Source organism: Antedon bifida, chromosome 5 (genome assembly GCF_963402885.1).
Source record: "Antedon bifida chromosome 5, ecAntBifi1.1, whole genome shotgun sequence".
Taxonomy (NCBI): domain Eukaryota; kingdom Metazoa; phylum Echinodermata; class Crinoidea; order Comatulida; family Antedonidae; genus Antedon; species Antedon bifida.
In genome coordinates, this window is record NC_136230.1 from 1,896,485 (window position 1) to 1,922,617 (window position 26,133).

Genomic DNA, 26,133 nt, shown 5'->3' on the forward strand with positions numbered 1-26,133 from the left:
ATTTATTCACATATAAAAAGAGAAAAGAAACATTTAATTATAACTAAAAAACCATTGTCTGACAGACAATTTAAGTATTTTTTGCTTTAAATTACATTTTTTCAGGTAAAATAACTATTATGTGACAATAAAATGACACATTCAAAAACAAATTTGAAATAAAAAATATTTTTCAGAGGGACAATGATATCTTTAAAACTGTTACGTCAATAAGCGAGCAGCGTTTTTGTAAGAAATATTTATTGTTTAGTTTTCTTTCTTGTTTTCCTCAATTTGATTGATTCTAAGAACAACCAGTAAAAAAGTAAGCTACACGCCGGTAGTCATGATTTAATATTATAGAGGGCGCACTCTCACATACCCTCCAAATACTGCATGCCAATTTCTGTACAACATACACGTCAATAAAGCAACAATTATTTAAATGTAAATGAAATACACATGAAAATGATGTGGTTTGAAAGTTAAATTTATTTTAAAATCTTATAATTGAACTAAAAATGTCATTTAACTTTTTAGAGTTAAATTTTAAAACTAAAATGATAATCTTAACTACTGTATTTACATCAATTCCTTAATTAAAAACAAATTGTAGCCAAATAAAGCAACCTGATACCGACTCTACTGTAGTACATGATCACAATAAACTCAGATACTCCCATTAGCATAAGCTTATCCCAACTGGAACATATGGAATATCCTGTAGCACCTTAACCCAACTTTAAAACGGGAATAACTTCCATAAATGATAGCTTCACAATTCTTTAAAGATGTGTCGCCATTACAGATTGCTTAAATGGACATAAAAATACTATACATAACTTCTGTAACGATTGACGGAAAATTTCTTTAAAATTAAGCATATTAGTTAAAATGGACGTACTAACAATTCACCGATTCTTGTGGTGGTACTGTATTATACATATCATTTATACAGATTGTTATATTTTATCAAAGTTTATTTCTAACTTTAACTTTCTTGGTCTCTCTCATTATTATACTTTCTTTTAGAATAACACACCAATGGTTACTCCTTTTGTGTACACACACACACACTCTGTGTCGTAATCTCATATCCATACATTTATACAACACCTACATACAAATACAATCCATGTCAACTTTGGAATGATTTTGTTAAAGTCAAGAAAATATGATTTTTAACATATATTATATTTTAAAATGTGTACTGATGAATATTGTACACATTTTAAACAACATATTTTGACAATGTCATATTTTCAAAATTGTGTTAAATATTCCGAGGCAATATATCCATTTTGACCGAGTACCTTCGTCATTTAAAAATATTTTATTTGAGAGACAACTGTTACCCAGGCTGTATTAAGATAGTGTGAACATTTTTAACTATGCTTCGTCGTCGTCATCATCATCATCAGTTTTTTCTTTCTTCTTTTTTTTCTTTTTCTTCTTCACCTCTGTACTAGGTTCTTCCTAGAAAATTAAAACAAGAAAACAAGTTAATAACTTCAGTAGTATTATTATTATTATTACGCTCCACCATATGACATCTGACACATCTAACTTATTGGATGTGTAAGATATATATATACACATACTAAGGCATAGAACAAATTCTAAACCGTCAGATCATATACTGAGAATTAATTTTTAGACAATAAAAATGAAATATGTGAGAATGAGACAAAGCAGCCCCAATCGAGATTCAAACCCAGAACCTCCTGCTTGATATACAGATGTCCTAACCATTAGACCACTGGGGCTTTCATGGTATGGTTCAAATTCAATGTTCTTCTCGGCGTGTATATTATAGTGCAATAGTTGTATATTTATAGTGCAATGGTTGTATATTATAGTGCAATAGTTGTATATTATAGTGCAATGGTTGTATATTATAGTGCAATGGTTGTATATTATAGTGCAATGGTTGTATATTATAGTGCAATAGTTGTATATTATAGTGCAATAGTTGTATATTATAGTACAATAGTTGTATATTATAGTGCAATAGTTGTATATTATAGTGCAATAGTTGTATATTATAGTGCAATAGTTGTATATTATAGTGCAATGGTTGTATATTTATAGTGAAATAGTTGTATATTATAGTGAAATAGTTGTATATTATAGTGAAATAGTTGTATATCATAGTGCAATAGTTGTATATCATAGTGCAATAGTTGTATATTTATAGTGCAATGGTTGTATATTATAGTGCAATAGTTGTCATATTTACCACTTCTATGTTTTCATCAGTTCTTTCTTCTGCTATAGAATCATCTGCATCCTTCTTTTTCTTTTTCTTATCTTTTTTCTTTTTCTTTAATTTTTCTTCTTTGACACTTGCCTCGCTGCTACTAGACTCTGTTCGTTTACGTTTCTTTGCTGGCGTTTCCTCAACGTCCCCTGCTGCCTCTTGACTTGCACTCTGTGGTTTTGCTTTACCGTTTTTATCCAACTTTTCTTGTTTGATCATTGTCTTTTTCATGCTGGCCTAATGGTTAAAAAACATACAAATAGAGAATTTATGTTTGAAATTTAAATATCGGGACAATTTATAGAAGTATATCCAAACAAAAGAGTGCAGTATAAAAACAATCTTAGCAGGACGTGGCAAAGGAGGAACATCTGTTAAGGAAACTTTTTTTTTTGCCCTATCCCAAATAGTGTTCTAATTCTTGGTAACAAGTACAAAACTTGATGAGGAAGCAACAGACATGGTAGGTATGCCTCTGATCTATACTAACCTTTGGTCCCAAGCCCCACTTGCGTGGGTACGTATCTCGTTCCATGATTACTCTTTTCAGTTTAGCAGCCAGACCATGATCACACGTAGCCATGACCGCTGACGTCATGAGAGCTATACCAAGTGCCACTGCTTCACCTTTTGTTGTCATAATCACGATCTCGGAATTAATCTCTATTCCATCCTCGAATCGAAGAACACCAGGTAACATGACCTTTGCCCCATAGCAGATAGCATTAACCTACACAAAATATGATAATTAATAACTATTTCTCTCTGAGAGCATGGACTATTGTTTTTTTATCCATGTAAGCTAGGCACGAAATAGACAATAAAAATTGGAGTTGTTTTTTTTAAAAAAAAAAAATTTAATATACTTACAGCACTGTCCTTGATAACAATTCTTTTATGCGATGTGAGGAGGCCCTCTAGAGGTTTAATTACTCTTCGTAAGTATTCTTCGTCTTTGTGGTTATCATGAACCCACTGGGCATCTAACACATCATGCATTGTCACTAATCCTTCCTACAGATTTCAAAGAAAAATCCATACTTAATTCTATAATCCATCCATAATAGAACAATCATTTTGATTCATGTTAGATACAATACAATGATTAGCAACACAATTGCTATTTGTTATTGTAATGCCGACCACCTAAAGGTAAATCAAGATTTGTAAAAATGACGTCTCATGTATTTCATTTTATACACCTATGTTAAAACTAAACCCACATCACAAGATCCTGATCAAAACCAGTTTTGAGGTGAACATTAAACTTTCCAGGCAAAATTATTAAGAATCGGCATCAGCAAAGTACATTGACGCGCACGTGTACTGAAGTATTGACGTACGCTCATACAGCAAAAAGGTATGGTTCACGATCTAGATTTTTTTTCAATTTACAACCCTTTATAACGTAAATAATCGTTTCAATGTATTATATTGAACATTGAATCGTGGCAGGCTATAGGAAATTGACCTTTGACAAGATCGCCTAACATTTTCAGTATTTAAACTATACAATACTTGTAAAGCTGTTCCGTAATCTCTTCACAACAAATTGTTAAGTAATACTGAAATTTATTATTGATAACAGTTAAATTTGATAATTGAATTCTGGTCCATTCTTTAGTTACCACAGATCTGAATATTTTATTTATACTGGGCGACCTCTTCAGTCAAAGACTGGTCTCCCAGAGGGCCCAGTTATGATCAGTGGCTGTGATGTACTAGTACACCGGGGTAACCCCCTACTCATTTCAAAAGATGTACTAGGTTCTTTAAAGTGCACATGAGCTAGATGTGTACACTGGACCTACGGTTATAGTCCTTATCCGAGAAGACTCGTTCTACCATGGAGCGAGTGAGCCTCGAACTCTTGCCAATGTTATGGCTATGTAATTACGGTTCCACTGTCTTAACCGCTCGGCCACTCACTCACTCTCGACTTCAAATACTTTCAATGAATTCAGAAAACTGTCTCGCATAGTTTTAAATTTGTTACCTTTTCTGACTGAATACCAGAACGAACTCTTCTAAGTTCTGCCATCTGCGCTCCCACACCCAATAACAAGCCAAGGTGCACACAAAGTGTTCTCACATACGTACCCGCCTCACAGCTCATCCAGAATATACCTGTTTTAACATGTTTAATTATATTCAAATTAGTATTTATTAAAATAATATAGTATACTTGAGTTTATTCTTTTGAAAAAAAAAAATCATATAAACATTTTTTTTTCCATACACATCTAACAGCGAGGGACTAATTACAGGATGGATACACTATTTTATAATTTATCATGCTTATAAACAAGTCTCATTTGAGGCTTAGGGAGGGGAGTTGTTACAACCCTGGCACTAGGTGAGGATTGTACCCCGGACCTTGAGATTGGAAGGCAAGCACATTAACCACCTAGCTACAGCTCCACTATTATAAAATAATCTTCACTCAGAATATATCGGATGTCTAGTAAATCTTTCAAGAAAACAATACGCACGTATTATTCACATATTTTTTAAAGTAAATAACAAATAAGACAAAACGTACCAAGGTGTCTGTCTGCATCATACTCAATCAGTTTGCTATCATAAACAGTTCGGACACGCAACTGTCGTTTGACAGCGGATATCAGAGGTGGTCTTTGAAATAACGCACCTTGTAAAGTTTCAATTGCCTACAGAGAGCAAAAACATAGGTGTTATATACAACTAACTACAGTAGAACTATTACATAGGTAGTCTTTAGATATAGCCTGTTGGAGTCAATGCAAGGTCAACCTGGATCCCATTTTTTACAATTTTGCCGTACCATACTTAAAATGAAGATTATGCTGTTCATTATGATTTAGATTAAACTTATAGAAAAATTCTTGTAAAAGAAATACTGTATATATATATTCTGTTGAAACAAAATAAATGGTACGTCTAGTACCGGGAATAATAAAAAAACATAATAATTAGCTCAGTCCCAACTTTGTGTGTAGTCGCACAATGAATTCTGCAATGCTGATCAAGTATATTTGGTTGTGTATAGATTACGACCTTGTTAATAATTAATTATATGAGAAATTGACTAGACGGTCTCACCCTGCTGAGGACGGTCTTATCTTCAATGGCGCTGTGTAGACGGATAACAGCCACATACTCTTTACCTACATTGATATATAAACAGAAAAATCATATAAATTGTGACTTGCATACATTCTGTATGGTAGAAAGCGGTACATATGCAATACAGTAGACTGCAAAGAACAGTCATCATTAGTTCAGTGAACTCTGTCCACACTATCAAACTAGTTTGACAAAAAGAGTTTGATGTGCCCAAATATGGTAGTGATATGCGCAAATAATGGTACAGCGAAACAAATAACAGATGGCATTGGAGACTGCATGCCGAGGCCTTCATCCGGCAGTCGATTGATAACGGCTGATAATGATGATGCCCAAATATAGTGGTGATATGACATCATCATGTCCATATATGGGCACATCACATTTTGTTCGACTCTAAGCACTCTTCAGCTGGTACAAAGTGTCTGGATCCTCTGGTTTTGGGGCATTCCACAGTATTTTTTTGTTACGGACGGGACATTTTTGAGAATATAACTAGACATATCTTAGAAATAAAAAAGAATACAAGATTCAAAGTAGAATAAATGTATACATATATGGCCAATGTTTATTATGAAAGTCAAAAAAAGAAAAAAGACTGTACAAAAAAAATTTTATTATGAAAATTGTATGCGTCGCGGATGGGACGGCAAATGGACATGACTTTTGAGAAGGTTTACGTATTGTAATATTTCTCCTCATTTAAAAGAGATTTTAAAATTTGTTTTGTATTATTATGTTGCCAGATAGTTGTTTTAGATAACTGAATATTAATTATAAAAATTGAACTGCAAATTTATTAATAAATATGATTTATATGTCGTTACGGACGGGACATTTCTAACGTCGCGGACAGGACAACTTTGTCCACGTTAAAAAATTGTATAATTTTGCTATTAAAAAAATTTAAAAATAAGTTTTTTACATCAATGTAATCTTTTATTTACAAATAAAAATATAATTCAACCTTTGAAACACTGTTTAAAAGTTTATGTCAAGTGAAAATATTAAAATTCATAAATATGAAATATTATTTATAAAATTAATTATTCGAAGAGTTATAACGAGAAGCAATATTGTAAAATGTTATCAAAATATTTATTTACACTAATATAAAAGTTATGCTTGGCATATTAAACAAGACTTCAAGATATTAACACATTTAAGGCGAATCTTTAAAAATTGGCGTTGGCGTTTGACGTCTGAATTTGTTAGTGGATCCAAGTTGCATCTGAAATTTTCTTCTATCCTTGCTTGGATTTAATAACTGTAGGCCTACTTCTATTAAAATTCAATCTTAATTATTTAGTGACTGATTTATAAAAGGTTCTTGGTTGCAAATTCACCAAAGAATGAAATCTACAAAGCGATGACCGCACCCAATACTCCCAGGTCATGTTGTTTTGGATTTAGGTATTGTTCTTTTGTGGATTGTTATTTTAAATACAGACCACTGTGTTTTGTGATTAATAAACAACAGTTAACACCTTTTTACAGTACTTCTCAGCCTACAGTACAAAAACACTTTTTAATTCTTACAATATTGTCATCACATTCATAAAAAAAATGTCCCATCCGTAACATTCAATAAATTTTGATAGTAATGTTTTTTTAATAAAAAAATACAAGTTTTAAAAAACTTGTTTAAATCTATTGCAATTTAATATCCTTAGGAGTTGAAAATTAAGATTTAAAATTAGGAATTAAATAACAATTTTAAAGCCATTACTTCAATAAACACAAGTGAGGAAAAAACCCCGATCGAAATGTCTCAGAAGTAACAATTATGAATTTTGAAATGCAAGTATGAAATTAATAAACAATAACTAATTTTAATAAAATACTTTATTATGAATAATTGGAGCTTACTTTGAAAAAAAAGTAAAGTTCTGCAGTATATTTATGGGCAAAAATGTTAACAAGATGCATGGTTTTATTATGAAATAAAAAGGATTTAAATGATATGTCCTGTCCTTAACAAAAATGTCTGGCCCGTGCCTACGAAAAATGTCATCAATATATTTTTGAATATGATATTTTCACCAAAAGTTTCAAAATATTTGTTTATAATGTATTGCATATAGTTTTAAAAGGAGAAAACAAAATATTAAATTGTGGTATCAATACTTTTAACTGAAATGTAAAAAACACCATAAAACTACTATTAAAATGTCGCGGATGGGACAATTATGAATTTTGAAATGTATATATGAAATTTAATAAACAAAATATGTGTTATAAAATGCTTGAATATGTACAATAGGGATATAGAGTAACTATATCTGGCAAAAAAATGTTCAAAATATGCATGGTTTGTGAAATAATTAGGATTTAAATGATACGTCCCGTCCGTAACAAAAATGTCCCGTCCGTAACAATATATTTTTGAAATATGATATTTTCATCAAAATCTAAAATTTTCAAAAAATTTGTTCATGATATAATGAGATATAGTCCTCAGGAGGAGAAAATGAAGTATCAAGATTTTTGCATCATTACTTTTAAAATAAATGTAAAAAAACCGCCTAAAACGTTGCGGACGGGACATTTATGAATTTGAAATGGATGTATGAAATTAATAAACAACAAAATTTTAATTAAATACTTGATTATGTATTATTGAGACATAAAGTAACTATATCTGTTGAAAAAACAGTAATAAGATGCATAGTTTATGAAATAAATAGGATTAAAAATGTCCCGTCCGTAACGCCAAATATGACTTTTTCATATTTAATATTCAATAACTTAAAAAATCAATATCAGAAAAATAAAAAAAATGTTATTTAATAAACTTCAACATGTCTACTTTGAGAAATGGCCAAGAGTTACATCAAAATCAGTAAATGAAATTTTTAAACCCACGGACCAAATACTGTGGAATGCCCCTTTTCCAGATGTTTTTGGAACTAATCGTCAATAAAATGTCATCATAGTGAATTACTGCGGACTACAAACCTGCACTTTGTTGTGACTTCACGAGGCGAGTTGCTCTTTCAATGCACACAATCAGACACCCAGTCACCTTTGGATCAAGTGTGCCACTGTGGCCCGTTTTGTCAACACGCAAGATTTTCTTTATCCAAGAAACGACTTCGTGCGAGGACGGATTTGCTGGCTTGTCGAGATTGATAAAACCACTCCTATTTCAGAAATTCAAGAAAAACATCTTACAACTTTGATTATATTGAAAACTAATTTTAAATTATTATGGAGAATGAGTGAGTTACACATTTATGCTTCTATTCCAATTTACATGGACTCATCCGGGATAAAACCCAATGTCATTTTACATGCCTAAGGGTCGTCCTAAATACCAAGCCCTATCAATTTATAACCAAGCCCCTCGAGTATAAAGTGTAAATTACACAAAATAGGATCTTTTTAGAGTGTTTACTTGATTTACTTGATGTTGAGACTTATAAAGCCGAAGCTTGTGTGTCCCTCGGCGTGTTTCTATATATTATCTTTAATTAATTAATTGCATTTCATCAATAAAATTTAAATTTTTAGAGCGATTTTGTTGTAAAAAATGTTTAAAATTAATGTTTTAATAATCACCATTTATTTAGTTTGCTGTCATTATTATGTCGACGCAAACATACATATAGTTTCTGACACAAAATTGCCTCATAAGTATGATTTTTTTTAATGAAAATGCAATTTAAACATATCCTATTTTGTATAATTTACACTTTAGGACTTGGTTATAAATTGATAGGGCTTGGTATTTAAGAGGACCTCATGCATGACATATACTGTAAACAATTTACAATCAAAACACCTCACCCAACATAGTCTCTAATTTCACGCTTCAGTGGTGATGACCCGCAAGGCAGGGGAGTGTAGCGTCCAGTACGGACATTCAATGCTTGATAGTTTTTTAACAGTAGCGGCCATTGTGATGTTGACAGTTTAGAGATTTCTGAACTTGGTGGTATAAAAAAGTCATCCTGTAGTTGAGAATCCTGTCCAAAAAAAATAACATTAATTATATCATTTACTGTTTTGTTTTCCAGTACTGTGAAATTAATTAAACTTGTATCTATAAAATAATTTTAAGGAATTTCTGTAAAGCTCTGTCTACACTATCAAACTTGTTTGACAAAAAAAGTGTGATGTGCTCAAATATGGTAGTGATATGCTTAAATATGGTAGTGATTTGACATCATATATACCATATATGGGCACATCCCATTTTTTTGTCACATAAAGTTTGATGGTGTCGACAGAGCTTAACAGGTATGGTTTGTGGAATAAAGAAATAGTGTTGTTGCTATGAAACTCATCATATTGCAAACCAGAACTAAGAACTTACAGCTATAGTCTTTTTCTCTTTTTTTTTCTTCTTTGCTGAACCTGTAAAAACAAAATATTTCGTCAATAGTAAATAGCATTAAATAAAAACCTCTAGGCCCTGGGCCCAGCCTAAATAAATTGCAGTAGTTTGGTGTATTAATATTAATAAAATAAACAGACTGTTTCTGACTGAGGTCGTGGTCTAGCTCTAGGCTAGCTAGGCCTCCCTACTACAGTAGCTAGGGCCTTGCTAGTCTACCATATAGGCCTAACTAGCTAGGATTCGCTGAGTGAGTTTATATTGACCTCCATCCATCAAGCCAGCCTCAGTCTCACTTACGACACACGGCCATTCAATGAATAGGCCTAGCTAGGCTAGACCGCCATCAAGCCAGCCTCAGTCTCACTCACGACACACGGGGTCCACGCATGGTCATTCAAGGCTGGGGCTGTAATTTACATCAAACGAGCTGCATTAAGCAACATTCTCTCAAATAAATAGACTTGCAGTCCTCAGAAATATTATTATAACATGCATACACACATTTACAACATTAACTTACTGCTTAATTCAGACATTTCTGCTCCCCAAGTATGAAGCTGTTGATTAACCACGTGTTCCAACAGCCGACGAAAAACGAAACAAGCCTCATGGAGCATCTAAAGCACTTTTGAGGGAAACAGCGACGCTACTGCGTCAACAACCACAAACTAACGTCAACTATTCGTGGAGAATGCGTCAACTAACTTAACCTGCATGATGCATATAATAGAGCGCATACTGTATAAGAATTCACTGCACGCAAATTTCATTGTTCATGACCAAAATATCTGATATCGGTACAAATTAATTATTGTATTAATAAGAGAATAAATACTGGGTGGCCTTTGTTTCACTGAGTGCTTGTTTTTAGTTGGTATCGAGGCATCATAATGTGAATTCACCATTTTCAATTTCATTATTGTCGATTTTTTGCCTTCAAATAATCTTTATTGCCATCAGTAGGCCCTATATTAAATTGGATAATTACAATTCATAATACATAAATTATTATCTACCATACATCAAACAAGACAGAAATAAATAAATCAAAAAGGAGCTCAGCTAAACACATTGTAAGTAAAAGGATAACAATTGGAGCTGTGGAGTTGTGGAGTTGTGGCTTGGTGGTTATGATGCTTGGCTGCCACTCCAAGGGTCCTGGGTTTAAGTCCCGTCACATGTCAGGATTTTTTCTAAGGACCAAATTACAACTCCACTCCCAAAGACTTGTAATAAGACTTTGTTTATGTAGAGCATCTTGTGTATATGTTTGTCTTGTGAACCTCTGAGGGTCCCTGATGATCAGCAATTGCTGGATGGATCACCCTCATTAAATATGGTTTTAAAAAAAAAATTCATTTATATAGATATTCGTTTTACTGCGTTTTTGTAAATTCAACAATGTTTAGCCTACTTTCTGTTTACTTGTGAATTGGAATTGATTTGACAATTATGTGTGGAGGAGATTAATATGCTAGCTATGACGTTTAAAAGTAAAGGTCAATAAACTTTACTTCACAATTTGTGACAAAATCTCATTATACGAAATATAAATGTATCTGAAACATGTGTGCCACAGACTTGTATATCTATAATATATATAGCAGGAAACATTCTTTTATTCTTAACGGACCTTTTTTATGGAATAATTTAACTTTAAACACAAAATTATCACTAACCTTACTTTTTTTTTATAAACTTAATCCAGATAGTTAATAAGTTTGCTCCTATAGAATTTATATCTTACTTTTTCTTTTCTATTGATATTCAACTAAAATCTGTTTGGCCTTTTTGTTTTTTTTAGAAAGCAATTTTACGTTACCATGCACAATGTTAATGTCTTTTAGAATGTCAGCCTTAAAGCCCTTCTGGCTTATTTGAGATTCCGCACATAAACAAAGACCAGGTTTTTTTTGTCTTGATCTTTTACTTATGTGGAACAATAAAAATGAAAAAAAAAATGAAATGAAAATATCTACGGTAAGTCGTTATCAATATATAGCATACATGGTAATTTTTTATCAAAATGTTTTATTAAAGCAAATATAAATATGTATAAATAATATGTATATTCTCGGTAGAGCCTGATCTATCACCATAGCCAACTCAGATATGGAAAAATGCAAGAAATAGCATTTCTGGCTAGAATATTACATTAGTTAGAGTAATGGCAGAAACATGTAAATAGACCAAGTTGACATTGACACTTTAACTTTTTATCAATTTCGCGGCCATCTTGAAACTTGAGACTTTTTCCTGTTTTAGTACAATGCAGTACTACCAACCCTTTGTTCGAGTCATATAGTTCACTGGGTAAATGCTTTGGGTGTCTCCATCAACGCGGAAAATTCTTTATGGACAATTTTTTCATGTCGGTACGTAAAGGTGGACATATAATATTTCACAGCGCAACAGTACTTTACACTCGTTCCAGGTAAATAGGGCTTTGATACTTCTCTCAAAGACAGGTAACATTATTTATTTTATTTTATCTTAAAAACAACAGTGAACTCTGCTCTAGCACTCTACTAACTATTACAAACTTATTTTGTGCTGAAAACGTTCTAAGGGTCACAAAAAATCGATAAAAACACTGATTTTCACACTATATTGATCACAACTTCGCTGATATACTTATCCGATTTTTTTCGGGAAAAGTCAAATTTGTTCAAAATTTAATAACCAGCAATATGAAGATGAATAACTAATGCTACGTAGTTTTTTCGGACTTAAAACGCGACCTACTCGTGATATTTTTCAGCTTGAAAACAGTAAAGTAAAGTTAGTTAGGCTATGTGGAACGGTTATTAACAATTAAAAACGAAGGCCTAACTTGCATTCAATTATACGTTAAGCACAAAAGAGCATAACAACTTAAGACGGAAAGATATGGAAATGGATTTATCAAAGATATTCTCAACAAATGTAAATGGGTCACGTTCTCAATATTAATCCTCAACTCTTAACTGGACAAAAATGTTGTAATAAATCAATTATGCAAATTGATTCTTCTTATATAATGAAGCTGTAATTTTTTAAAAAAACCTCCCTAAGGAGTATATTAATTGTAAATCAGGACACTTCCTGGAAAAAATATCTCCTAGAAATAAATAACTTTATAGCAATTTGTTTGAAATTCAAGGCTCGCTCAAACACATTACCTCTCAATAGCAAAGTTGAAAAATGGCAACAGGACAATAATAGCACATGTCCACGGTAATGAAGGATCCGAAGATCTAATCCGTTCCTTGTTTATATGTACATGTCTAAATGTTATCATAGCCAAAGAGTTTATTAATCTTGAAAGTGGCTTGGTCTCACATGATTTGTTTAACTATTGGTCTATTTTTATTTCTGGTGATGTTTAAAATTAGCGGTAATTGAACTGTTGGTAACTCTGACTACTTCATTGATGACCCAAAGTTTAACCTTTATAATATATTTATAAGTTTTGTAAAGATATCCAACATTTATGAAATATCAGCCTATAACTATATTTTGCTAAAAACCCAATTCTGTGCAGAATTATTTAAACTATTGAGTAAAAAACAACCTCCACACACCAGAAAAATGGCAAAATCAGCATGCACTGTCAATAATTATGAGTCAAACAATATATATAGATAAAACTCCTTGAAAGTTGGAAGCCTTTTGCCATTTTCTTCTGACTGACACATGAAAGTCCAATAATAACCTTTGCATTATGCTAGATAATGTATTTAACATACATTAGGTAGGCCTTCAATCAATGCTTGAATACACGCCGTGTTAAGAGGTTAAGAGGACCAAGTCTGGGTACCAACACGACACCTCACTTTTCCAAAACCAAATTATGGCTTTGATAGTACTTATTATTGCTGTTATTATAGGTACGTAGGCCTGTCTGCTGTAAGGATGATGCTCATCAAAAGAAGAAGAATATGCCTACTTTTTTTCATTGGTGCAGTTGTGTACGGCTTCACATACATCATGTACATGGGATCTACATCAAGTAACAAACCGTTGAATTTAAAAAAAGGTGAATGTGATCATTGAATTAACGAGAAATTATAATATATGATTAGCCTGCATATATTAAAAATGTTTGTTTCGGATTATATTGATATTAATTAAATCATTTCACTCAAGATTTGTTGAAAAAACGTCAACAATATTTCGATTCCTGAAAATCAAACGTGTCATGATCCGACAGCGTCGTCGACGAGGCCCGACGTCACTCTATTCATTTTAGACTACTTGCTTTTTGTATATATTAAAATATACAACAATTAGGAGGTTGGGGTGTGTATATAGTTCTTGTTTATGATATAACTTATAACTATTTTGTATGATACAGAAATCAGACCAACTTTTTCAACCAGCCTAACTACTAACAGCAGTCACAATGGTTCAAATAAACAGGTAAATGTGCATTTTATACAAATCTTATAATTTTTACAAATTTTATACAAATGTGCATTTTATACAAATACAAATCAGGTCTACATTTTTAATTCCATAGATTATTTCTGAATCCTTAGAAAAATAAACTGAAACTGGAATAATTAATTTAATTAAAATCACGAATAACAATGTTAAGTAAAAAGAACAATTTTTTTTAAAGTACAGATATTTTAAAACTCAAAGAAAAAAGGGTTTGGAATTGTGTCCGTCTCTTTGGTTTCCTAATTTGGAATAACAATAATTGTAACTTCTCGTGACAAACGCAGCCATGTTGGCTCGAGTTTAAAATGTATAGTGTTGATTTATATATAGTATTACACTGATAGTAGAACGACCTTTTTGGAAGTTTTTAAATAAAGATGATTTAAATCGTTAACCGGGTCACAACTATAAAATCTATTTTCCTAAATAAAATTGATTGTTCTTTGGATTTCTATAGTTTTTTTCCTTACGAAAAGAAGAAACATATTTCCTGACGATCGATTCTGCTTAAACAAAGTCGTATCGGGGTGGTTATACAATGTTGTTGCAAAGGTTTATTGTATATAATAACAATAGAACTTTTAGAACCGGATCTATTCTTTATGAATGGTGAATGAATGAATGCGCTGCTTGCACAACATTTATTGTCAAATATATAAAATATTAAAAATTTGAAGTTTGTACACAGACAAGGCTCTTAAAATTATAAAAAAACATCAAAAAACATGATAATGAAAAAACACATCAAAAGATACAAAGAGCATACAGAGAAATTCCAATAACAATTGTCATGATGATGCCTACAATACGATGAGACACATTTATACTAATCTTATCTAGATGTTTTACTGTTATATATAGTTATGGAGTTCGGAATAAATGACTTTCTATATCTATATTAATTAATTCTTCAAATAAATTCATATTGCTTATTCTAGGTTAATATTCCGGAAACCGAAGCTGAATTCATGGCACGATATTCAGCTTTACACGTAGAGCGCAACAAACACATCAAACAGATGTGCCAGCTCCACCGAAACAAAATAACTAAAATGACCGCTAAACCAATACTGTTAGTGAATGAAAAACACAAGATGGTCTATTGCCAGACACCAAAAGTTGCAACGGACAGCTGGGCTAGAATCATGCTTGTTTTAGCTGGAAAGACGAAGTACAACGATGTCATGAAGATGACACATATGCAAGTGACTGCCGCGTGGAAGAAACAAGTCAAGTATTTGAGTAGTTTTCCAGTGAAGAAACAAAACGAAATCTTGAAAACATACACAACGTTTATGTTCGTAAGGAATCCGTTCTCACGACTATTGTCTGCTTACAACGATAAATTCAACCCAGAGCAAAAGAGCCACGGACCATTTCAAGGAATATACGATACAATATGGTCACGTTTTAGATCAAACAAACAAGACAAAAGTAAAAAAGTACAATTTGAAGACTTTCTAAATTTTGTTATAGATGGTATGATAACTAGGTTTAACGATCATTGGCGGGAAATGCACAGAGTTTGCTATCCGTGCGATATCCACTATGACGTCATAGGTCATTTTGAGGATATAGAAAACGAATCGAAATATATTTTAACGCGTTCGAAAGCAAACATATCATTTCCACATTCGACCGGGAAGCACTTCACAAATAGTTCAGGTAAACTCGAGAAAGCATACGCCACGATACCCACTTCTCTTATATCCGATATCTACCATAAATTTAAGTACGATTTTATGTTATTTAATTACAAAATACCAATTGCATTTCCTTTAAGTTAAGTTAGCGATCATGTCAAATTAATACTGCAGTAACTACTTACTACTGCAGTAATGTATAATTTTAGTCAGTTTCAATTTAGGAGTGTTAATTTATTATGCAGTTACTGTAAAACAGTCTATACCTAAAAAAAAACACTGTACAAATGTTACATAAACATACAGTAATAAGCAGTAACTGCAGTACATTATAATTTTTACAAGATCCCTTACTAACTTTTACTTGGTAAAGGTAAGGCCTATAAGTAGTAGTTCAGTTGATAAGTCCATTTTATCGATTTTTATATTATTTATATTTAGTATATTATTATTTAAAATATAGAATTCTCTGGAAGATAAGTTAAAAACTTATTTGGTGAAGGTTATTAAGTAACGCTCGGTTCCCACTAGAGACGCAACACGCAAGGACATCCATAAGTGATTTGACCAATCACAAGCGATGGATTATTCGAACTGTCGCTTGTCATTGGTCAACACGCTTGCGTTGCGTTTACGTCCTTACGTTACGTCGTAGTGGGAAGCAAGCTTTGGGTGTTTGCATATTAACTTGTCTGGCAACAAAATAATCAACAGGCTTGTTTTTTCTCTTTTTTTTTCTTTTTTATGGGACACTGGGTTAGTACACAAATAAACACGAGTGTAACTAGACTGTTTTAATTGACGTCTCACTCAACACATAGATGTATTATCTTTTTGAGATAACGCATGTACACATTTACATTAGATAATATAATTGTTTAAAATGATTTATCTAACACAAGTGATATGTTGACATTTTTGCAGAATTTTTATATGAATTTGTAATAAAATGAAAGAAATGAAACCTAATAAAATATTACTGATAATTGGAGAACAGAGGGAAGCAGTTATTAATGGCAGTGATATGACATCATCTTGTCCACATATGGGCATATCACATTAGTTTGTCACATAAAGTTTGATAGTGTAGATAATGCTTTAATGAGTGATTTTATTTCATTTATTTGCCTTAAAATATTCATTTAATAAAAAGGAGAATCTGTAATCGACAGTCTCCACTGCTACTCCACCCTCTCTCTCCTTCGCTCCCTCTCCCCCTCCCCCTCCCCTTCCCTCCCTCTCCTCTCTATCCATTCCTTCTCTCTATCAATTCCCTCCCTCCCTCCCTCTCCCCTCTCTCTCCCCTCTTTCTCCCATTATCCAGGTTTCCTGACTTGCATATAATTAACATTTTTTATGCTAAAATTGGAGTACAAATTTGAGAAGAACTCCAGAAAATGTTTCATCCCCGATTCAGTTGTTCAGTCTCTCTCTCCCCTCAGATCAGCCTATGACTCTCGACACAATCCCAGTACAGTATATGACCTTTGACATCGTGCACTATGTTTCAATTAACATGTGCGTCGATGGTAACACTTGAGGTGTGAAGTCTTTAGAATTAAAAAGCTGTAAACTGTGTTTGTATAAATCAGGATCCACTGGCGAAGTGTTGAACACATTTACATCCTACAATGACAATGTGACAATTTGACAATGACAATGTGACATTCTCATTTATAATATTCTTCTTACAGATTGGCAAATATTAGTACGATAAAAAACAGATAAATATAAAACAAAAATTCATATACAGAGTAAATTAAAATGTTTCTATAGGCACATGGTCGATTTTGTGCATTAAAATCTGTATTTTCTATGGTTGATTATACAGAGACAATATTTGGTCTGGGATACCAGCACGCTTGACCGTGTGTCAAATTCATTTATTAATCCATGATTACATCAAGCATTCAGATAGAAAATAATAAATTGCATGCACAGCTGACTGCCAATATAATAGTCACTTGCATTAATGGCACACTAGAATAGTGGGGTAGTACCAACTTCAAAATCAACACCACATCAGAAAAACGGACATCAAAACTGCCAATTGCATCACAATGTTTGTTTATAATGAGGTATAACTTACCCTAGATTTTCTGAGCCGTTTTCTTATCTGCAAGTCCCATCTGGCCGATAAAGCTCTACGACAAGGACCAACATCCGAAAGAAGTTTCTTTCGTTGACGAGCTTTCTGCTGGGCCATAGCATTTAAAGCACCCAAGGCACAATCAAATGTCGGAACTTCCCCTATAAGAAATTCATAACGATTAACCAGATATTATTTTTGTTTATATTTCATATGCATCCAACACCGTATAAATCACCAATTACAGGATGGATAAACTATTTTATAATTATTTTATCGTGCTTATAAACTAAGTCTCATTTGAGGCTTAGGGAGTGTAGTTGAAGGAGTCATGAGTTACAACCCTGGCACTAGGTCAGGATTGAACCCTGGCACTAGGTCAGGATTGAACCCTGGCACTAGGTCAGGATTGAACCCCGGCACTAGGTCAGAATTGAACCCTCGCACTAGGTCAGGATTGAACCATAGACAGACCATAGATTGGCAGGCACGCATGTTAATCACCAAGCTACAGTTTCACATAGCTCACTAAATATCAAGGATATCCATCCAAGTGACATTCACTTAGATACAGAATTTTTTTAAAGGGTAAGCGTTTGCCTAAATATGAATGGTAATAGAGTCACTGAACTCTATTCAGGTGTATCTACATAGAATTGCCATTCATTCGTTACCTCCTTCTGGTGTTGCCTCTTTACAAGCTTCAAGAACTCTTTTCATGAGGCTAGGCCCTGCCAGTGTTCTTGACACTCCGATACGAGAAAGAATGCTGCCTGGCGTGAAGCGACTTAGTGCAGACCCAGGTTGGTTGGTCTTGTTCTCTGTTTTGTAATCTTTAAGACTACTCCAATCTATCTCTAACAAATCTTTTGCTGCATGTAAGAAACAAAATTGAAAATGAAAGTAAAAGTTATGGGGACTAATTGGATTACAAAACTATTGTTAAGCTGTCTTCACTATCAAACTTTATGTGACAAAAAATATATGGACATGATGATGTCATACCACTACTATATTGTGGCATATCACTACCATACTTGGGTACATCACACTTTCGTCAAACTAGTTTGATAGTGATGCTTGGGAATGATCAGATAATAAAAGCCTACGGTTCTGGTGGTAGAACGAGTCTTCCCGGATAAGGACTATAAACCGTAGGTCCAGTGTACACATCTAGCTCATGTGAACTTTAAAGAACCTAGTACATCTTTCAAGACGTATAGTATAATATATCACAGTCACTGTCACACACATCCACTTATCATAACTCATCAAGAGGGCCCCTTGATTGTCAGCATAAGCTTTTAGGGTCACCCTCTATACATGGAGGTTTAAAATCCATGCTCTATAAATAAGGTGAAATAAAATAAAATGTCTAACATGGCACTTGCAGTTGTACATGGCTTACCTATATCAGATTCAGGTTTAGGTTCCTTCGTTGGTAAGCCTGCTGCATCAGTTGATTCACTATGTAAGACTTTCTCAATATCATCATCATCACTGAATGAATCATAGATATTATTGCTAGTATTCTCCATTTTTACATCATCCTCAAAATGTCTAGGCTCAGCTACTGGAGACCTGTCTCCTTTTGCTTCCACACAGGTGTCAATGCTCGGAGGAGGAGGAGGGACAATTCCTTCGCTTGATACCTCCTTTCTTATCTCAACTTGTTTGAATGAAGGTTCTGTGTTAATTACCGGTTTGTCTGTTAATCCGCTCCGAGTTTCACTCCTTGGTCTCTCCCCTCGCGCTCTTTGATATCGTTCCCGCTCGTAATACTCTCTTTGTCGTTTATTTTGGTTATCGGAATTTACAGAACTCTGTTGACTAGAAGAGCTGCCTCTGCTATGACTTCTTCTAGAACGTTCTTGTCGTTCAGACATGATTATCGGTCTTTCTTTTTGTTTGTACTCTTTGGGTTCCTTCCTTTGGTCTTCAGATTTCATTGGAATGTCTTTTGGTGTTACCGCTAAAGATTCTTCTTTCTTTCTATCAGAAGAATCTTCATTCCATATCTCTTCACTCCCTTCCTCATCTGACCAGTCACTAAATACGGGTTCAACTTCTTCTTTCGGTGGTCTGTCACTGTCTATACTCTTATTTTCAATGTTTTCTTTATTTTTTTTCTCCTCACTATTATCTTCCATTCCACGTTTAACTAATGCTTGTTCTAATGGTCTGTCATCCGGTCGGAACGATTCCTGAACAGCCAGCCCTGCTTCTTTATATCTTGTATCTCTATCTTTAGAGTCCTCTTTCCTGTAATCTTTTTGTTCTTCAATTGACCAATCTTTATAGCGATCTCTCCCGTGTTGGGAATCCCTCCCATGTTGGGGATATCTATTGGCATCAGCTGGCATGTCAGCAGGTCGACGGTAACCTTCACGGGGCTGTTCTCTTCTTTGGTCTCGTGGGCCTGGACTTGGACTTTGTCCCAAGCCTCTTTGTCTACTACTTGACTCGTTAAGCTGCCTACGCTTCTGAGATGGCGATATAGATCTTACTTCATCTCGTGGTCGTTTTCTAAATAATAAAGAATTATATAGCAAAGTTAAAAACAATAACAATTTAAAAACTAATTTAACTAAAAGCTGCAGAACAAATACCCTTTGACATATCAAAGTTGTTAAGACGGGGACAGCTTAATCCATAACATTGACATAGGTTGCATGCAGAGACGATGCTAAGCTTCTGGAAGTGGATTAGCAATTTCCTTAAAAAATATACGTAGGCCTATGATATATAAACCGACTAAAAAATTGCAAAAAGTAACATTAAAAACATTAACACATTACATTCTAGGTGCAAACAAAACCATTCAGTATACCTTTCTGGACGAGTATAGGGTTACCCAGTGTACTGGTACATTTTTTTAATTAAGGCTCGCCCATCGCAAGATTTTTATTCTTTATCTTCCAGGGAATCTGCCTTCAAACTCTGAGCTCATATAATTATTTTATTGCTTTGTATGTCTGAGTATGTAAATAAATGTAATGAAACTTGAAACTTGATATAAAAAAAATAATAATAAATTGTTCTTACCTTCCCTCAGGATTGTCCTTACGATAATAAGCATCACCGTGATCACGGTGCTCGTATCGCTCATAATTCCCTCGCCCTCGTCGGTCATCTTGAATTGGGGGAGCATGGTGACGTGGTGCATATTTGTTCATCTGATAACGATCATCCATCGGAATATGAGGCGGAATCGGTACATCTCGATAGTACTTACCACGACCTCGACCGCGGCTGTGTTCTTGCGGTGGATACAATTCTTCAGGTCTGTCTTTGAAGCCTACAGATATAAGATTACATACATCAATAAACAATATCAAGTTTTCAGAAAGTTCTGTTTCAGAATTTCATTGTGAATTTGGAAGTGCAGGAATGTATAGGTTATGTGTCCTTACCTGGAGGTATAGCGTATTTGCTGCTTTTTCTAGAGTCATATTTCTCAGATGAACCGGTCCTGTACTGCTCTACCCTCGGTCTAGGAGATATCGAACGCTTAACAGCTGGAGAGTAAGACCTACGTGAGCTTGAAGGCGACGGTGAGTGAGGTCTCTTTCGGAATTGAGTAGGTGGTGTTGGACCCCTGCTTGAAGTTTGAGACATACTTCCATATGAGTGGGACGCACGACCTCTTTTTGATGGTACACTAGGTGAACAGTCACGGTAGCGTTCAAAGGGTATCTGCTTTTGAGTAGGGGGAGAGGAAGGGCTACGATCGCGGTTTACAGAGTAAGGCGATTCAGATTGAGTTGGCGTTGACGGAGAATACGTCTTAGATGGCGAAGTGTATCCACGGCCCTTTCGATTTTGTGGCGGCGGTGGCGGTGTCAAAGACGCCCTCTTGTGCGGAATCATTTCAGATACATTTTTTTTCTTTTGATGAGTAACAGGCATTTTTTCATCCTTTGGTCCAGATCGACTCCTGTGCAGTTAACAAAAGGACATACATGATATTAAGAAAACTTGGATAATCTAGTAATAATAAAGGAGTTAATTAATAATTGTAAAGTTAAACATTTATAAAACTACACTCTTTCTCAGGGGTGCCTTAAGCTCTGTCTACACTATCAAACTAGTTTGACAAAAAAAGTGCGATGTGTCCAAATATGATAGTGATATTCTCAAATATGGTAGTGATATGACATCATAGTGTCCACTTTTTGTCACATAAAAGACTGTCTGATAGGATGAGACTACTGTCTATGTGACTTATCATTAACAGTGACAAAATATGAGAGTGAAAAGTGTCGGCCTCGTACAGACATGTATTATTGTTTATTCATACCTTTTTCTTTTCTTTTCTATATCTTTTGATTTTCCTTCAAATTTTGCTTCTTTTACTTTTTTCTTGTTTTCTTTGTGTTTAATTTTCTTTGGTTGATCTAAATCATGACCTTTTGACTTTTGACCTAAAGACGCTTGTTTACTAGAACTTAAGTGACCTTTATGTTTCCCCTTTGGCTGATCTGGTGAAATAATTCTTTTATCTTTCACACTGTAAATAAAAAGAAATGCTACTTATTTCCTGTAAAATTGTTGAATTCAACGGTCAATTCAACGAAACTCGCCGGAACGTTACGTCAACTAATAATAATATATATAATATTTTCAAGAGCAAATACCATAACCGTTAAAACATGAGGAAATAGAATATCAACTTAAGCTCACTTATACATTTTTATTTTATTTTTTATTTTATTCAATTTTCAGGCACAAACAACAACATGAAATACATGACAATGGTGCCGGCCCCTGTGGATTGCCATGAGTGTTAAGCACTATCAAATTGGCTCTCTATAAGTGCACCTCAAACATATAAAAGTAAAACAATAAAAATACATAAGATATAAAAAATTGAACAATTTCGTCATTATAAAAAAAAATGTGCTTACGGTTTGTACTTCTTTTCACGAGATCTTCCACGCTTCTGCTTGACTTCAGCGGTGGCAGCCTTTTCACGTTTACCCTGTTTTAGCAGCCTCTTTTTCTTTGTTTTGCGACTGACGGGTGACGGAGATCGCGACAGACTTTCTTCACTGCTGCTGCTACTGCTGCTGCTGCTGCTACTGGAGGTGCTGTCACTATCGCTACTTGAACTTGATGATGAACTACTCTCACTGGAAGACTACAAAATGGAATTATTATCAATCAAAATCAATCAAAATCAATTTATTCTATAAAGGTAAGGATATGCACAACAATGTCATTAAGAAGTTAAGGAAAAGGGAACTTAAAATAAGCAAAGCTTTTAAGCCAAGACCCTTAAAAAACAATTAACGTAACAAGAAGTTACTAATATCAATAAAAACAAATACTTAGTATTTAGGAGCAATATATAGTTCATAGTTCATTTTATTTGTCCATACGGAAATTCATGTGACATACAATATTGCTCAAAGTTAAAAGGTTAATACAATAAAATTACATAGCAACAAAATTCAACGACTCAACTACGGTTATTAAAATATCTAATTGAGTATGGAATAAAAGAAGTGTGGTTGGTGTATGACCATTATTCATGAAATCATTAGGAAAAGGATTAAAATGTTTAGTGGACACAGTAGATCACTAAATTTGATTGGCTAGGATGGTAAAGTATAGATATAGATTTGCTGTAATTTGATTGGCTTGTAGTTGATGATTATTCAAAATGCTCAGTTCCCAGTAGGATGCAACGCATGTGATTTGACCAATCAGTGGCGATGGATTAATCAAACTGTCGCTTGTCATTGGTCAACTCGCTAGCGCTGCGCTTACATCATTGCGTTGCATCCTCCCTACTGGGAACCAAGCTTTAGGTGACTAGAGGTTACCTTTTCTGGTTGTATATGTTCTCTTTCACTATCAATTTCTTCCATCTGCGCAAGTTGACGTTTTAATTCTTGCCTTCGACTTTCCAACTCGCGTTCATGCTCAGATTCTTGATCTATCCAGTCATCTGAAACAAATTGTATATTTTTGTATGTAGGCAAATGCTGCAATACAGAGCTCATATGTATCACATGTGACCCATCTATTGTAGAATTGAAATTATTTAGGCTACATCATTACAGCGACATATGTGATATTTCTTATATGATACAGTAGTCACATATGATTCACATGTTGGGTTGTATCAAATTGAATTTAGGTAAATACTGTACGTACAGTATACAACTAATATTCAGGGATTGGAATACAAACTTCTAGCTAGTTGCAAATTGTTAAAGATGTATTGTCCCCCTGAATTTTTATTTTTTTTTCATTTTTGCTGTTGATTAGTCATTTTAATATCATATAATAGTTATCCACTTTGACCAAAACTCGAAAAAAAAAATTATTTACCTGAAAAACCTGTAATTAAAAGCCAAAAATAGTCATATTGGCTGCCAGCCAATGGATTTTTTTTGGTTGAATTTAACCATTTATTTTGTCATTTTAGTGAAAATTTAATTTTTTTTTAAATTTCCAAACCCAACCAACAGCAAAAGAAATTCGCCAATAACAGGAGGGTAAACACGATACAAATAAACTGAACACTTTGTTCTTAAACCGATTCAATGAATCTGAAAAAATATCAAGGCCATCATCAATAACTATATAATTTAGTCAGTTTGTTGTGTTTGCTCATTTTGTCAGTAATTCAATAAGCGATTTTCTAGCCGTGTGTCTACAGGAGGTGATGATGACGTACCTTGTGGTGGGTACCTTTCCCAGCCTGCTCCATCCTCATCATGCTCACTACTAACTGGATGCCCCTTCACAACCATTGAACCCATATCTTTAGATTTCTTTTTCTTACGTCGATCTGGATCCTTATCTTTGTTCCTTTTAGATTTTTCCCTCTGAAAATAAATATCAAAATTCTTCAGTATTTGCTACAAAACCATTGCAATTTCATGAATGGCTTTTTTATATTTCTTGTGTGAATATTTTCTGATATATTTATTGAAATGCTATATTTTATCTTCATGTGCTACTTTTAAGAGGATTCACAGGCTCTTGTCATAGGGATTTAGTTCCCTTTTGTGTTTCCTGCCACTTACTTTGTAGATGTTTGTTTGATTGGCAATAAAGAATAAGAAAAACCTCTTGCAATTCAGTTAAACAATAAATGTACAAACTTATTTCATGGTTTATTTCATTCTTACTTTAGTCGAAGGTGATCTAGATCGATCATAGCCATGCTTTTTTAATTCAGAACGTTTGCTTTCAACTCTTAAACGAAGGTCACCGGAATCAGCTTCTGAAGATCTACGGACAAAATATAAAAAATTTGAAAAGGCAAAACATTGATTTTTATTTGTTCATGATTACAAATAGTATTGCATCGCTTTATATAGAAGAGTGGGTACCTGTAAGGGCCGTGCAAAAAATGACACTTTGATCCAAAAACACAATGTCCATCTCTTAGCCAGTTTCGGCATTTATCCTGCCGACCTCCATCACGCTGGTAAATATAAAATGGTTACTAATACGGTATCATCCTGTATCATTGTTTATATAAACATAGCATAGGCCTACAATAAAAATAGTAGTGTCATCATTTCGTTTAAAATGATTTAAAAAAATAAACAACCTACCCCTCCGCTTGCCCCTGGACCAAGTCGTTCAAAAACACTGGGGCGGCGTGACTCTGAATTATCTCTCATTGTTAAATGTTGCTTATTAGACCTACAAAACAATATAAAATTAAAAAATACCGGTTTTAAATTACGTTTTAAAATACATTACCCCACCTCAGATTCTGACAAAATGCATGAATAGAAGGAAAAGTATAGTAGTGTGATGACGTTATCAATTCCTGCGTAATATTTTGTACCCTATTTGATTATTTAGTCTGTTGTTAAAGACAAATTTATGAAATTGGGACGAAACAACTCCTGTCCTGTCCCATGCTCATCCATGCAATGACAACCGGCTTCTCTAACTTCTTTCTATCTAGGCCTAGGCCGAGTAAGTAGGCCTAGGCTGGCTCTAGCGTAGTAAACGAAGTGAGCAATGAACGGAGTAAACAGTACACACTCTTCTAGCTAGCTAACTTAGTTTCACAATAAATAATGAGTATAATTTAATTCAAAATATATTATACTTACCTTTAGTTTAAAATGTAAAAGTAATTTATTTAGTCACAAAACTTAGCCCCCAGCAGCAAAACATTTATACCACCACCGCTAGCTGAATTCGGAAATCAACAGCGCACTCACACGACCGACCTTTTATTTCAATCAATCAAAAAGACCGAGACAAAGATCGATATTTGTCGATATATCAATCTTCGTTTCAATGAATCAAT

The 26,133-nt window shown here is 33.8% G+C and overlaps 3 protein-coding genes across 3 annotated transcripts; 1 reads left to right on the forward strand and 2 right to left on the reverse strand.

Moving 5' to 3' along the window:
* Nucleotides 1-453: 453 nt before the first annotated feature.
* LOC144842081 (H/ACA ribonucleoprotein complex subunit DKC1-like) lies at nt 454-10,324 on the reverse strand. Its single transcript, XM_078698442.1, has 11 exons — nt 10,207-10,324; nt 9,663-9,703; nt 9,134-9,312; nt 8,303-8,487; nt 5,321-5,385; nt 4,782-4,908; nt 4,236-4,366; nt 3,110-3,253; nt 2,730-2,969; nt 2,219-2,476; nt 454-1,455 (listed from the first exon to the last, which is right to left on the reverse strand). Exons 1-11 carry the CDS (start codon nt 10,301-10,303, stop codon nt 1,369-1,371), a joined length of 1,554 nt encoding a protein of 517 aa, XP_078554568.1. The 5' UTR covers nt 10,304-10,324; the 3' UTR covers nt 454-1,368.
* Nucleotides 10,325-13,622: 3,298 nt separating this feature from the next.
* Nucleotides 13,623-15,920, forward strand: LOC144842519 (carbohydrate sulfotransferase 11-like). The gene is made up of 4 exons (XM_078698967.1): nt 13,623-13,704; nt 14,023-14,087; nt 15,050-15,590; nt 15,895-15,920. Exons 1-4 carry the CDS (start codon nt 13,656-13,658, stop codon nt 15,918-15,920), a joined length of 681 nt encoding a protein of 226 aa, XP_078555093.1. The 5' UTR covers nt 13,623-13,655.
* A 1,139-nt stretch (nt 15,921-17,059) lies between these two features.
* LOC144842546 (uncharacterized) lies at nt 17,060-26,065 on the reverse strand. The gene is made up of 14 exons (XM_078698998.1): nt 25,934-26,065; nt 25,421-25,511; nt 25,193-25,287; nt 24,989-25,091; nt 24,532-24,682; nt 23,672-23,796; nt 22,751-22,983; nt 22,144-22,353; nt 21,257-21,780; nt 20,889-21,141; nt 19,252-20,369; nt 18,518-18,715; nt 17,844-18,004; nt 17,060-17,380 (listed from the first exon to the last, which is right to left on the reverse strand). The coding sequence occupies exons 2-14, from the start codon at nt 25,487-25,489 to the stop codon at nt 17,255-17,257; spliced, it is 3,366 nt and encodes a 1,121-aa protein (XP_078555124.1). The 5' UTR covers nt 25,490-25,511; nt 25,934-26,065; the 3' UTR covers nt 17,060-17,254.
* Between the last annotated feature and the right edge of the window lie 68 nt (nt 26,066-26,133).

Coding starts and splice junctions, on each gene's coding strand:
- LOC144842081 (XM_078698442.1), bottom strand. CDS start 10,303: ATGCTCCATGAGGCTTGTTTCGTTTTTCGTCGGCTGTTGGAACACGTG. Junction 4,367..4,781: donor TGATGCAGACAGACACCTTG/GTACGTTTTGTC, acceptor ATGTTAAAACAG/GTATATTCTGGATGAGCTGT. Junction 2,477..2,729: donor AGTGGGGCTTGGGACCAAAG/GTTAGTATAGAT, acceptor TTTAACCATTAG/GCCAGCATGAAAAAGACAAT.
- LOC144842519 (XM_078698967.1), top strand. CDS start 13,656: ATGTACATGGGATCTACATCAAGTAACAAACCGTTGAATTTAAAAAAA. Junction 13,705..14,022: donor ACCGTTGAATTTAAAAAAAG/GTGAATGTGATC, acceptor TGTATGATACAG/AAATCAGACCAACTTTTTCA. Junction 14,088..15,049: donor ACAATGGTTCAAATAAACAG/GTAAATGTGCAT, acceptor TGCTTATTCTAG/GTTAATATTCCGGAAACCGA.
- LOC144842546 (XM_078698998.1), bottom strand. CDS start 25,489: ATGAGAGATAATTCAGAGTCACGCCGCCCCAGTGTTTTTGAACGACTT. Junction 24,683..24,988: donor CTAGATCACCTTCGACTAAA/GTAAGAATGAAA, acceptor ATTTATTTTCAG/AGGGAAAAATCTAAAAGGAA. Junction 21,781..22,143: donor ATAGAAAAGAAAAGAAAAAG/GTATGAATAAAC, acceptor TTAACTGCACAG/GAGTCGATCTGGACCAAAGG.